Source organism: Rhamphochromis sp. 'chilingali' (assembly GCF_963969265.1).
Source record: "Rhamphochromis sp. 'chilingali' genome assembly, chromosome: 3".
Taxonomy (NCBI): domain Eukaryota; kingdom Metazoa; phylum Chordata; class Actinopteri; order Cichliformes; family Cichlidae; genus Rhamphochromis; species Rhamphochromis sp. 'chilingali'.
Genome location: NC_137931.1, coordinates 33521919 through 33534838, shown reverse-complemented (window position 1 = coordinate 33534838; position 12920 = coordinate 33521919). Strand labels below are relative to the sequence as shown.

General features: G+C 42.1%; 1 protein-coding gene across 1 annotated transcript; it reads right to left on the bottom strand.

The window, feature by feature from the left end:
- Positions 1-1431: 1431 nt before the first annotated feature.
- On the bottom strand, positions 1432-12920 carry sap130a (Sin3A-associated protein a). The gene is made up of 21 exons (XM_080878184.1): positions 12776-12920; positions 11277-11404; positions 10925-11199; positions 10312-10479; positions 10131-10227; positions 9830-9942; positions 9602-9726; positions 9324-9471; positions 9150-9240; positions 8960-9064; positions 8610-8751; positions 8115-8230; positions 7712-7999; positions 7444-7618; positions 7248-7343; positions 6804-7165; positions 6474-6719; positions 6258-6383; positions 4085-4188; positions 3747-3860; positions 1432-2564 (listed from the first exon to the last, which is right to left on the bottom strand). Exons 2-21 carry the CDS (start codon positions 11386-11388, stop codon positions 2406-2408), a joined length of 3162 nt encoding a protein of 1053 aa, XP_080734310.1. The 5' UTR covers positions 11389-11404; positions 12776-12920; the 3' UTR covers positions 1432-2405.

Here is a 12920-nt window from a genome sequence, read left to right as displayed (position 1 = left end):
TCTAAACCAGGAAGTTTTCCTGGCAAAGCCCCACTTTATGGTACTTTGACTTTGCTCCTGCAAACGCAGAACCAAGAGAGTAACTATTATAATGCCACATCCCAAACATTTACTTAATACGAGCGCAAACCCCCCTAAATTTATTTGTTTTTAAACACCTACTGCTGCTATTTATAAAGTGTTATTTTCACATAGTAAAAGTCAGGTTTCATGGTGGTTGATAAGGTACACAGTAGCACACAAATAGTCATCATATTTTCATTTTTTTGGTCTTTCTGAACTTAAATGGTTCAAAAAACAAGTTAGAGTCTGAGTCAAAAGTGGAATGATGATTATATAAATGCCAGTGACAATAACTTTTCCTGATTGATAAACACGCTGTTGTCATGGGTCAAATACGTGCCAACACGTTGTGATGTATCACAGGCAATTATGTTGTAAAACAGCATGCAGTAAAAGGGAATGACTGGGCTCAGCCTGAAGATAAAAGAAGGCGAATAAAAACAGACAGGTCAGATTATTCCAGAAGCAAAAACCAAAATAAAGGAAGAAATTCAGCTGCATCAACATGTGGCCAAATTAAGTGACACGTGGGACTGAATCAGATTTTTCATGTAGTACTTGGTGACGGTGGGAAGAAAAACCCCCTGTTAACAGGAAGAAACCTCTGGCAGAAGCAGGCTCAGGGAGGGGCGGCCATCGGCTGTAATAGGCTGGGGGTGAGGTGAGGAAGGAGGTTAATAATAACTAATTACCACCTGATCCAGCCCCAACTATAAGCTTTATAAAAAATATATATATATATATATATATTTTTATGCCTAATGTTAAAAGTAAAGAGGGTGTCTGTCTCCCAAATCCAAACTGATAATCTGAAGGTTTATCAGGAAGTCTTTTAGGACAACCTGATAATATTGAATTACAGCATCCAGCCTACAAATAATAAATGGATGAACTAGTTTTTCAATAATATTCTGATGCAGGATGTTTCTAATTTTAGAGATTTGCAAAAATGCAAGAACATAGTCATACATATTTCTATAATGCTGCACTGAATGCTGAACATATGCTAATTAATTAATTGCATATGAATTAGTACAACAAGTATCAGTTCCTGGTTTGTAGTACAGTTTGAAGCGCAACGTTCAAACACTGGCGTACAGGCAGGGAGGGTGAGTTTCAGTTACAAACTGAAACTACATCTGTTTTACACCCACTGCAAGTCTCACTGTGTAAAGAGATCAAAATGTTCTACCTGCTTAGAACCAGGTAGAACATTTTGCTACCAGGCTCATCCTCAACCTGTGACTCCATCTGAGTCAGAATAATTTCCTAATCCACTCATATTTATATAAAGCTGTGAAATGTTTTTATATACGAACACAATTAGCAGGATGAAAACTCAAAAATAAGAGCAGAACTTGTATTGTTTTCAGTATCTTTACTATAATCACACAGACAAAAACAATGTACAAGGTCTGGATGTTTCAGGCTCACTTCAGCTCGTACACTCTGCAGCACAAAGCGGCACGTCACACAGCACACAAAACGTTTCATCAAGTACAAAACTGGAAAAGAACGAGGTCGATGGAAAAACAGAAGCACATTTACAGTGATTTACATGAATTCAGTCCGCTGTTCAAACGAGCACAGCCGCTCTCTTTATTCCAGATTAAGTGAAAGATTTGATGGCAGTTTGAAATATTTTCTCATATCCGGATTTTTAGATTACGCCTAAATTATGGCTGATAAAATATCTTTTTTTGTTTTCTCTTTAAACAAATTAAGCTGCTGGATTTTTTTTTTTTAAAAAGGAAGCAGTAGAAGTAACCTGAAACTTTTCTTTAAATGACATTTTAACAGCATCTGGAGAGCGTGTGGAGCAGCTCGGCCCAGTCCATCTCATGTACACTGACAAAATAAAGGCACAGACTGATGAAAAGAGCACGACTGAGATTAGTCCGTTTACAGTTTGCTAAAGGAGTCCTTTTGAATGATTCTGACCGGCTCCGTTGGATAACTCACCTTGCACCTCTTTTTAGAGCCGAATATCACAGATACACAATGTGCCAAAAGTCTTACAAGAGGCAGAAACTAAGTTAGTAACAAGGATCTTTCGGGGGGGGTTCATACATTAAAAGAAAGGGGAAGGGGGCAAAACAAAACACGGTGGCCATCAAGTGGCCACTCTAACAACCTACAATGTTCCTGTGTTTTGAACGAGAACCAGTTCCTGTTCCTCGAAGCCGTCCTGTTGCTCTTCTCTGTGCCCACAGATATGGAGGGTGCGTGTGATTGTATGCAGCAAATCATAGCACCAAAACTCTGAGCAGCTCCTTCACCCCTACACGGAGAGAGAGGCGGTGGGAACGGCAGCGGTTTCTTGGCAGATGGGGAGGTCGCTCTTACGCCCGTTCTTTGCGCTTCAGTTTGGAGGACTTCTTGACTGTGCCGTTCTTGTTGAGCAGCTTCAGGACCTTCTCCTTGTGGTCGAGCACTTTCATCATGGTGTCTCTGGCCTCGGTCACCTGGTCCATCACCAGTTTACAGCGCTGCATGTTACCCTGAGGAGAAATGTACTGATTGAGTTTGCTAAACTCATTACTAACATTACATGTACCTGAAAGAGAGAAGTTGTGGGCCTTTTTCCAGCCTGCCTAACAAGAACAAAAAGGAACTACATGAACAAACTACAGAAGAAGAAAAAAAGCAGCAGTTTACAAAACTCAGAAGCCCAATCTGTGTTAAAGAGGATCTGCTATACTCATTTCCAGCCAATACTTCTATTCTTGGACTCCAGAGCAGCTTTGCATGATTACAGCTAAAAATAATCCTTATTTATCTTACACTGGGCCTGGTCCCGCCCCTCAGTTCATCCTCTGTCTCCTCCCCCTTAAAGCGAAGCTTAATTGGATTGGCTGGCCATTGAACAGCTGTGTTACACATAACCATATGACGGCTATCTGCTGTCACTAGGATCATAGAGAGCCAAGTCTGTGTTTATAATGAAGGTGTCAAACATAAGGCGCGGGGGCCAGAAATGGCCTGCCAAAAACTCCAGTTTGCCCCACTGTGTGATTTTAGAAGATGTCCAGGGTTTAAATTTTTGGACTTTGAAATCAATTTTACTTTAGTTTTAAACATGTTTTTGCTGCTGATGACACAGAGAGAAAAGCAGAGAGAACATTGGTTTGTTTTTAGTATAAACTTCATTTTTCAGATGCTTTACATTGTGGGTTCATAAGCTGTGCTGTTCGAAACTTTAAGGAGAAATTCAGACAAGTTGACAAAACCAAATCGCCTCTAAAAAGTGAACTGGATTCAGAGAGACACAATATTCTTCTATAACCAACTCAGCATCATCACTGGACCAGGGCAGGCGGACTCACCCAATAAGCAATAAAATTTGTATCCACATGGTTTATAACCAAATGAGTGTATTTTGGAGGGTGAAGCACTGAACTTTGCTTTGTCATTAACTTTGCTAATCACAGTGAGAGTCTGGCATTAAACACATCACAGGTATGCTGTTTTTATTCGCACCGTTCTTCATGTTTTCATTCCTGTTTAGTCTTTTTTTCTCCGCTGAGGTTTTAATTATCTATTTACTAAATATCTTAAAAGAAGTCCTGAAGTTCTTAACTCCGGCCCACCCCACATGTATAACTTAGGAAATACTGATTTTTTAAAATTTGCATAACCTGAGCAGTGAAACCTTTATTTTTAATGTGCAGCAACAACCTCACCTGTATTAGTTCGTTAATTCGGTGAAGGTCGTCATCTGCGCCGGCCCTCTTCTTTGGAATCAGACCCTCCTGAAGGGTGGAGAGGCGGCTGTACACATCATGCTCCAAACTCGACTGCAGAACAAGCGATAAAAATAAAAAAAAATCTGCTTGTTAAAGAGCGTAAAAGTCTCTGAACTGAAATGCAAAGTCACACTGAAATATTGTAACAATTTTTTTAATTGATTACATTTCTTTTTAAAAACAGAAGCTCACTTTAAGCACTATTTCCCCCCAATTTAAAGACAAAACTATATTAACTGGGCCAATATAATAAAGGTCAGGAGGTCAGCACCCACCAGCTGCCTGAGCTGTGCCGCACACAGGTGAATCTTCCAGCCTTGTGCTCTGCATGCCACTCCTCTCTGATTGGCCATATCCTGCAAGGAGCCCTTCTTCTCTTCTGAAACATTAACAAAAAGCAGAATTAAACTGAGGAAAATGACAAAGAAGATTCAACATAAGCCTTTCAAACACTTCACTGATCGCTCCTCTCTGTTTTTTAATTTTAACCTCAATTACGGTTATAACATTTTATTTGAGTTTGGCTTTTTTTTTTAAATGATAAAATCAAGATTATAATACAAACAAAAGGAATTTGTTTACTCTTATTGCATATTTGGTATTATTGTAGGATCTGCCTTACAATATAAAGCGCCTTGAGGTGACTGTTGTTGTGATTTGGCGCAGTATAAATAAAACTGAATTGAACTGAATTGATTTTGTCTTGCATGATTCAGAAGCATAACAGTGCATTTTTGCTCAACCCCTCAAACTCTAAACTCACTCGATGTTTAGTTCAACTTGTGTCAAGATAAACAAATGGTTATGACTTACCTGCAATTTAAATCAGTGTCTTTTACGTGTAATGATTTATCTTTATTTATAACAGTGTTTTCACATTAATGAGCTTTTCAGGGTTTGCACGCATTTTTCAGGGTCAAATTCAAGCACTTTTTAAGCACTTTCAAGGTCAATTTTCAAGCTTTTCCAGCACATTACCAAAAAAAAAAAAAAAGGAAAAAAAATGCACGTTTCCCTTAGCATCACCTCTGTAAGGCCATGTAAAAAACATTTGTTAAAACATAGAAAAATGCCCCACAGACAAATACTGAAAAATGAAACTATATGCATGTTGCACAAACTCAAAAAATATATACATTTCTCTTACAAATTAAGATTTGCAAATGTGAACAAATCAACTTGTTAGAGATATTCATCTCCACTTGAAAAAAACACAACAACAACCCCACAAAACAAGAAAACTGCACCAAACACCACAATGATACACAGCAAGGCCAAACTAATAAGTCTTTTCATTAGATATTGATGCTTCTTTCCTATGTGACACAAAAAATAGGAGACAGATGTTTGTTTGTGTTTTTTAACTAGTTAAGCACCCAGCACCCCCAAATATGGGGGAAAAAGGGAGGAGATCACGTTTACTCAGTTACAACACGAGGTCAGAAATATATGTGCCGACATGAGTGGTTTCCACAGAAACCTCTGAATCTCAGCTAAAATCTCATATAAACCATTTCTGGAAACACCAAACAAAGCAAAGACACCAAACAGTTAAAAGAGCAGTTACGTCACCATGAACCTGTGGACAGGTAATATCCATATTTTGATTTATGATTTTCTGGAGTTAAATGTGAACTGAAGCATATTTTCAAAGGTGTTATATGCTATAAAATACTTAGACGAGGGATATAAAAAAAATCAAATTTTTCTATGTTTGAGTCACAGCAACTTTGCCATAGTAACATCTGCAGTAATATTTACACGTCTGATGACATCTCACAAGTGTTAGCTTTATTTTGATACCAAGACTGTTTACACAGAGTTTGTAATTGCAGAGAAATACTCCATTTATTTTGGTCATTTCATTTTCGAGCAGAAAGCTCAGAAAACCCCTGGGGCCTAATAGCTTAAAGTTAATTTCCAATAAAACCAACTGTAAGTTGTTTAACTACATTGTTGTCTGTATTATTGTTAAAGTTGTTAAAATGCACAAGCATCTACCTAAAATCTATTTATTTAGTCTATCATCAGTGATTTTATTAAGTACAATTATAATGTAGTGTTCATCTCTGGGTGGCCTTTAGGGTCAAAAACAGTCCCTGATCATGGCCTAACTCTCCACCGGGTGACTGTGTCAGCCATCACCCTTACCTCTGTTTTTCTTTTTTTGGTTCTCATTTGAATTATAATAGTAATTAAAGTAAATACCTTTAATAGCCATGTTTTCAACTCTGTTTTTGAGTTCAGGATCTGCATGTTTGATGCATTAATGGATAATTAATTAATCATACAGCTGCACAAAAGTTTACAAAAATATCCATCAATATTTACCACACATATAGGAATCTACAGTGAAATTAAAAAGCAACCCCCCTTTGCAGTTACTGAAAAAGCTGCTGCTGGTATGAAATATTAAATGTTTGTGTTTGCAGCCAGTAAGACACTCACCTTTGACCCGGATGTCGCTGTACCTCTGGAAATGGTGATAAGCAGCTTTCCAGGGGTTACGATAGTGCCGCAAAAGTGTAATAGGTGGGCGAGGCTTCACCGGCACGTAGCGCACTCCTTCTTCATCTTCAACATAGAAACAGGTGTTACAAAACTAATAGTGCAGACAGGAAACATCACCATCATCATCCGCACCGCCATGATCAGTTTACATACCGACATACTCCCTTGGTGGAGATTCCCGTCTCTCGGCCCTGCCGGTGATGGGCCTGCCTGGGGTCTTCTCCTCATCCGTGCTGTTAGTCTCGACCATCTCGCTCTCCTCTGTGGAAATGACATGCTGCTGCTTGCGGGGCTTCTTTCTCGGGGAGGCTCCAGGGATCAGATCGCCTGTGGCTGGGGTGCTCAGGGTGGACGTCTGTGTGGTGAGGGCTGGGGCCGCTGACATACTCGTGTTGGGATCTAAGGGGAAGCCTGCATGTTAGTTTTTATTTATATTTTCTATAAAGATGACTTTAACATTTGGAGCACAAACACGTTTGTCACCTGGCTGAGAGGTGTCCATCGCCTCCACTTCCTGCTTGATTTTCACATCTGGGCAGACAGAGCTCGCGGCACATGCTGGAGTGCTGCTGGCAGCCGGCTGGGTGGGGGAAGCCACAGTGTTGGCCATCGAGGCCGGGACAGGGGGAGTCACAGCCATGGCAGCCGGCAAGGAGGACAGGACAGTGGAGGGCTGTGAGGGAGGCACGGGGCCGGGTGTAGCCAGCATGGTGGGGATGGCTTGAGCGAGGTGCTGGGTGTTCGAGGACACCGCCTGCTGCTCTCCACCCTGAGAAGGCAATGCTTCTACTGTAGCTATGACAGGAGGGGCCACTGCCATGTGCACCTCAGCTTTGGGCTTCACTCTGATGGATGAACAAAACCCGTTACATCACTGACACAGAACAGGAAATGAACACGCATGTAACAAATGAGACACAAGCTCACCCAGCGGGTCGAGGCGATCCCGCTCCTCTCACGCCGCTGTCAATTCTCCCAGTACTGGCTTCAGACTGGGCGGGGATCAGGTTCTTACGAACACACCTGAGAAAGGGGAAGTGTAGAAAAGCATTCTCCATATTTATTTTAGAAAAAACAAGATGTAAGGTTTACTGCAAAACCCTGCTTCATGTGTTATACTCACGTTTCATTGGCGGGCTTCTTGCGGAGAATACTCGGTCTTGGGGAGGAGACCAGTGTGGGAGCTCCTCCCACTCCTCCCCCCTGGGTGTGCGCCTGCACCATGGTGGCTACCGGCTGGGTCGTGCTGAAGGTGCTGCTAATGGGGCTTGCTACAAAGCCATCAGCCAAAACAACCCCTGAATTTAAAAAAAACAAACAAACATTAATTACAAACAAATTTCAGTAAAAGACTCAGAGACCATGCTATTTGGTATGATCTAAGTAACTACCAGGCTTTGCTTCAGACTGCGGTTGCTGCTGCTGTTGAGTGACCGGCGCCTGCTGCATTCCCTGTGTGGTGATTGACGCAGACGTGTGCAAACCCTGAACGCCTATCGATGCAGGCTGAATGCCCTGCGCTGCGATCGGTGCTTGCTGGATCCCCTGGGTGCTGATCTGTGCAGACGGCAGACCGATGCGGTCCACTGCCATCAGCTGCATGCGGTTCAATTGCACAGTGGTCGCCACGCCCACTCCAGCTTGAGCTGGCAACGCTGAAGTCGGAGCTTGAGGAGTAACTTAGAGAGCACAAAAGGGTAAAAGATTTTTCAAATCCCAGGCTCTACATTACACTAAACTAGACTTAAGTCCTTCCAATAATGAGCAGACACTCGGACTATAGCAAGTGCTTACCGGGGTACGGGCGGATGGTGGACACAGAGCTGCTAATAGGGGTGTAGGTATGTGGCAGAGGGTATGACGAAGTGTAGGCAGGCAGGAAATACTGGAACTGCACTGGTACAGAAGGTCTTAACAAGAAAGAAACAAGAATTAAAACAAGATCGGATTGGTTGTCTTCATTGTCTGTGATGTTTTATACTTTAAACTCTTGTGATCTGGATCATTGCCACATGCTGGTCCAGACTTAAAGAGATATTTAATATATTTAATACTTTTGAATTGGAAGTTTTATGGAGGGAGAACAACAAAGAGGATATGCTGAAAGGTCAAATGGAAAACACAATGTGACAACTTGTTTTCTAATTGGCCAAAAATTTCAACTGAAATTAAACTTGGATTAATTCCACAACTTTAGAGGAAATAAGAGGAAAGCGCACAGATTTTTGATACAACTGTGTAATACCCCATCATATGATCAGACTAAATTCCCCAGCACAGTGAGCTCACCTATTGTCGCTGCGGGCTTCCATGGTGACAGGGTTGGGAGAAGACCTGTGGCCAGGGATGGGGATGAGGTTGGCTCTCTCTCCTGGGTAGTCAGGCTGAACACGGGGTGAAGAATGGGCGATAGGCTGAGGGACCACTTTAGCTGTGAACAACACCCCAGAAGACTGTTAAGAAAAGCTACATGCTAATAATGAAAGGTGAGATAGCATATGTAGGGATGTGCATGCACTAGAAATAATATTTCATTACTTCCAAGTTGTAAAAACGCAGCTCGTTCTGTTCCATGTCATTTAAAAAGGCAGCAGCACAAAAATGAATGTTGCATGAACGAGGCCAAAGAGTCAACATACCAACAGGGATGGTGGAGGTGGTCACTGCTGTAGCATGAGAAGAGTGTGAGGCCATTGTCATGGTGACAATCGTGCTACTTGTCATTTGGGTGTGTGTCACAGCGCCTAAACAGAAATGAAACAAGATTTCAGCTTCTTCTTTAGTAACATTACAAAGATTTGACATGCTAATCAAGATAAAAGCTGATACCTATTGTAGTTGTTGATGGCACAGTGTTCGTGGCAACTATTGGTGCCACAGTTGCTGCAGCTACTGGTGTCACATTACTGAATATGGATTTCTGTATGGAAAAAAGGCAAGATTTTAGTTATTATGCAAAATAAATATTGCATATTTTTGCAGTGCATCATCAAGAGTAGTAACCTGTGTCATTGTGTGCGGAGGCTGGGACTTCTGAGCTCCGACTGCAGGGTGTGATGGCAAAGTGATCCGTGTGGCTGTGTCACGGGTCCCCTGAGGCCTCTGGATGCTGACAGCGGGTGGAGGGGGGTGAATGGTCATTGCTGGACGCCTGAAATAGTAAAATAAATAAATAGATAAATATGACCTCTTCAAAAATGCAAAGTAAACAAGTAGCACTAAACTGCAAACAAACTTGGCTAAGAACATACTGAACGATCTCAGACTTTATCTTTTCTTACCCATGTATCACCTCTGGAGAGTGTGAGACTGTCTGGCTGATAACTGGAGATTGAGTTCTAGTCACTGAGATGGGAGCCACCACGGTTGGGAGGACAGCTGTAGAGGTTGTTGCAGGAGATCGGGACTGTGGACAGTATGGAAAAACAAAAAACAGCAGCAGCCTTATACTCTGTGCTTCTACATAACTAACATGAATATTCTTATTTCTTTAAAGTTCTGCAGGGCACCTGAATCTGGTGAATGATGTGTGGCACTGTCGGCTGGGCAGTGCCTGCACTTGCTCCAGTGGCTGGCCGCAAGACAGTTTTGGAGCTGGACATAACAGCTGCTGCAGCAGCCCCTGCAGGACAGAAAATACAGCAATCCATCAAAATGCAAGCCTGACATACTGTCGACAACATTTAGGAGATGACTGTCCAAATCAGTTTGCATCTAACTTTTACTTTCTCTTTGACAGATCATTTACAAGTACTCGTTTCCCAAAGCTGCACTAAAGGTACTCCCACAGGAGTCTTCCTCGCTATATACCTCGAGGCAAGTGTGGTGGGAAGGACTGTTGAGGAACTGCAGCAGGGGTCCTGATGATCTGAAAGTTCGGCATCAGGTGCACGTTGCTTGAGTGACCCTTAAACACCAAGAAAGCAGTACAGGTCTTTAGTTGTCAGCAGGAAAAAGACAAACATTAAAAGCAAATGTAGAAAAGACTCACCTGCTGACCACTGATGGTTGCCACAGGGATAGACGGGGTGGTAGCGATGCTGCTCTCGATGGTGACTGTTATGTGACCAGGCACCTTGGGGGGTATGGGCATATGAGCCTGGTTGGAAGCTGGTGCTGGAGCAATAAGACGACTTGGCATTGGTGACTTCAAGACCGCCTGAAAAAGACATCAATTTAAAAAAATTAACATCTGTTTGTTTTAACAAATAATACAAGCTAGATGATCAGATTCAGACAGCCCAGGTGAAAGGTTCAAGCTCAAGTAAAAAAAGAAATATCCTATGATGAGATTCCTGTCTACAGCATTACATTTTCCCCCCACAGATCAGAGTTTTACTGAACCTTTTGGTACTTCAGAGCTAATTTTAACTTTAAGTTATTGTTGGGTAGCTTAGTCTACAATAACATACTTTTTAAAATATAAGGAAAATTGGCGTCTTATTATTTTCAGGAATTGCAAAAACTGAGACCAGGGGGGAAAATGTTACGTTGAACACTGTCTACACTCAGAAAACTTTGCCAATATAAGAGAGCAAATTATGTTCCTTTTACTTTGGAGATGGTTAAGTTTATAGAAACTCAAACAGAGACTTAAAGGTCACCTTCATCTGGCTTTCAGTAAGCACTGCAGGCTGGCCCTGTGGGAGCTGGACAGAGGGGGTCGGTAAGGTCGCAGGTGTGCCGGGCTGAATGGCCACATTTTGGGTGGCAGCTGGAGGCTGGCCGAGCTGCGTCTGTACTTGTGGGTATGGTCTGACCACCATGGTCTCTTGCTTTTCATCTCTGAAAGTTGAGGTTCCCCCGCCACCGGCAGGTGGATGATCATGCTGACCGTGGTCACCATCCCGACTGCTGTCTGCATCTCCACCACCTCCACCTGAGGAAAAACAACTTGATTAGACATCAACTACACACTTACATCTTCTCTGCCATTTTTGTGTGATTAAATGTTACCTGAAGCGCTTGACGGTTGATTGACAGGCACCAGGTTTCCAGGTGCTGGGATCTGAGGTGCTCCCCCACTGGAAGCAGGCAGCCCATGTCGGGGGAATTGCTGGGAGCTCATTTTAACTATTTATGATCTAAAACAGGATGCAAAGCAGATGCACACAGGATATGACAAAGTTAAAAACACCATCATAGGCATCATGGGAAACAGGGAGAAAAGGCTGAGGAATGCCAGATTTGCCAAATTACACAAGAAACTGACTGAGAATCTGTGACAACTGGTCTAATGGAGTTATTAATCCAAAAGTGAGATTTTTGGGGTGAAATTGTTGTGGATATAACGAGAGGTGAGGAAAGAGGTTCAAAAATGAGTTTCCACCGCCATCTGTAAAACACAATGGAGGCTCAATCATGGAGGCTATTTTGAAAATTAATGTAAATATGAATACAAAACGTTACGAATGTAAGCTCGTTAGAACTGCACAAACTCCGTTTTGGCCTTATGTACTGTATTTCCATGTATGTTTGCATGTTTCAAATAATTTCTGCACCCATTTCCCAATGTGTCAAGACTTTTTGCACAGTACAGTTCAGTTTCTAATAGGCTTTTTTCCATACAGCCGCTGTATGCCTACTACGATTTAAAAATTAAATATATTTATGACACAAATATATTTTACGGCATAACTGTTCATTATGGACGTGCTTTGCATAGTTATGGATACAGACTATCTTCACTCTTACTGAAAATACTAAAACATCCAATTATTAAAGTTAATTATTGTAGCTACGTACAGACAACGTGAGACTGTAAGCCCCGAATACCACACAGGGTTAGCTTAAGTATCCCGGGATGGGGTTAAATTCCCGACCTGAATAGAGATTATTTTCCCCTGGTATAAATACAAGTGTGCCGTGAAATTTTAGCTCACCCTTTGGTCACAAAATATTTGAAAACCTCTGCTCTTGACGATCCAGTCCGAGGACCTCAACAACAACAAAAGCCATGTAGATTAACCCTTCACATGCAGCGCGGGAACGTAAAACGGACAGACGGAGGGCAGAGAACGTGTCCATGAAATTAAGAGCTGTTTAACATCACAGGAAAAAGCTGTATTTGAGTGTCTGAAAAGGATCGAACGTCTTCAGTACCTTTGTTTGACATTATGTAGTCGGTATCGTATGACAGGCAGCAAACTGAGTCGATGCGCACCAAATATGACGTTAACAAGCATGCACAGAAAAGGCCTTTCAACTAGAATCACACCCGTTTTCAGCTCAGTCAGATACTATCCACCGTGGTGGCTGTTTTAGCCTCTGTAACCCTAAAACCGAAAAGCTGCCTCATTAGGCAGCTATCCCACCTAGCAGCATGCTAACACTGGAAGCGCTAGCCCCGCTAACCTGCTTTTCATGCCAAATCCTGAACTTTATACAGAGTACAGCGGCACAAACTTCCTACAGCTAAAAGGACAAAAAGGCTGTTGTGTGTGCGCAGACTTTACCGTATCGATGAGTTGCTGGGCAATGCTCGTTTTGTGGATTACAATTTTTCCATTCGTCTTTTCTTTTTTTCACTCTCAAAATGCAAGCCGGAAGACCGCTGAGAAAGGACTGCACCTACTTTCTACATTCAACCAACCAGAGAAG

Bases quoted from the DNA above. Each gene is read 5' to 3' on its own strand.
- sap130a (XM_080878184.1), bottom strand. From the start codon at position 11,388: ATGAGCTCCCAGCAATTCCCCCGACATGGGCTGCCTGCTTCCAGTGGG. The intron at 6,720-6,803 runs GTGACAAACGTG...GCTTCCCCTTAG, and splicing joins GATGGACACCTCTCAGCCAG to ATCCCAACACGAGTATGTCA. The intron at 6,384-6,473 runs GTATGTAAACTG...TCTATGTTGAAG, and splicing joins TCCACCAAGGGAGTATGTCG to ATGAAGAAGGAGTGCGCTAC.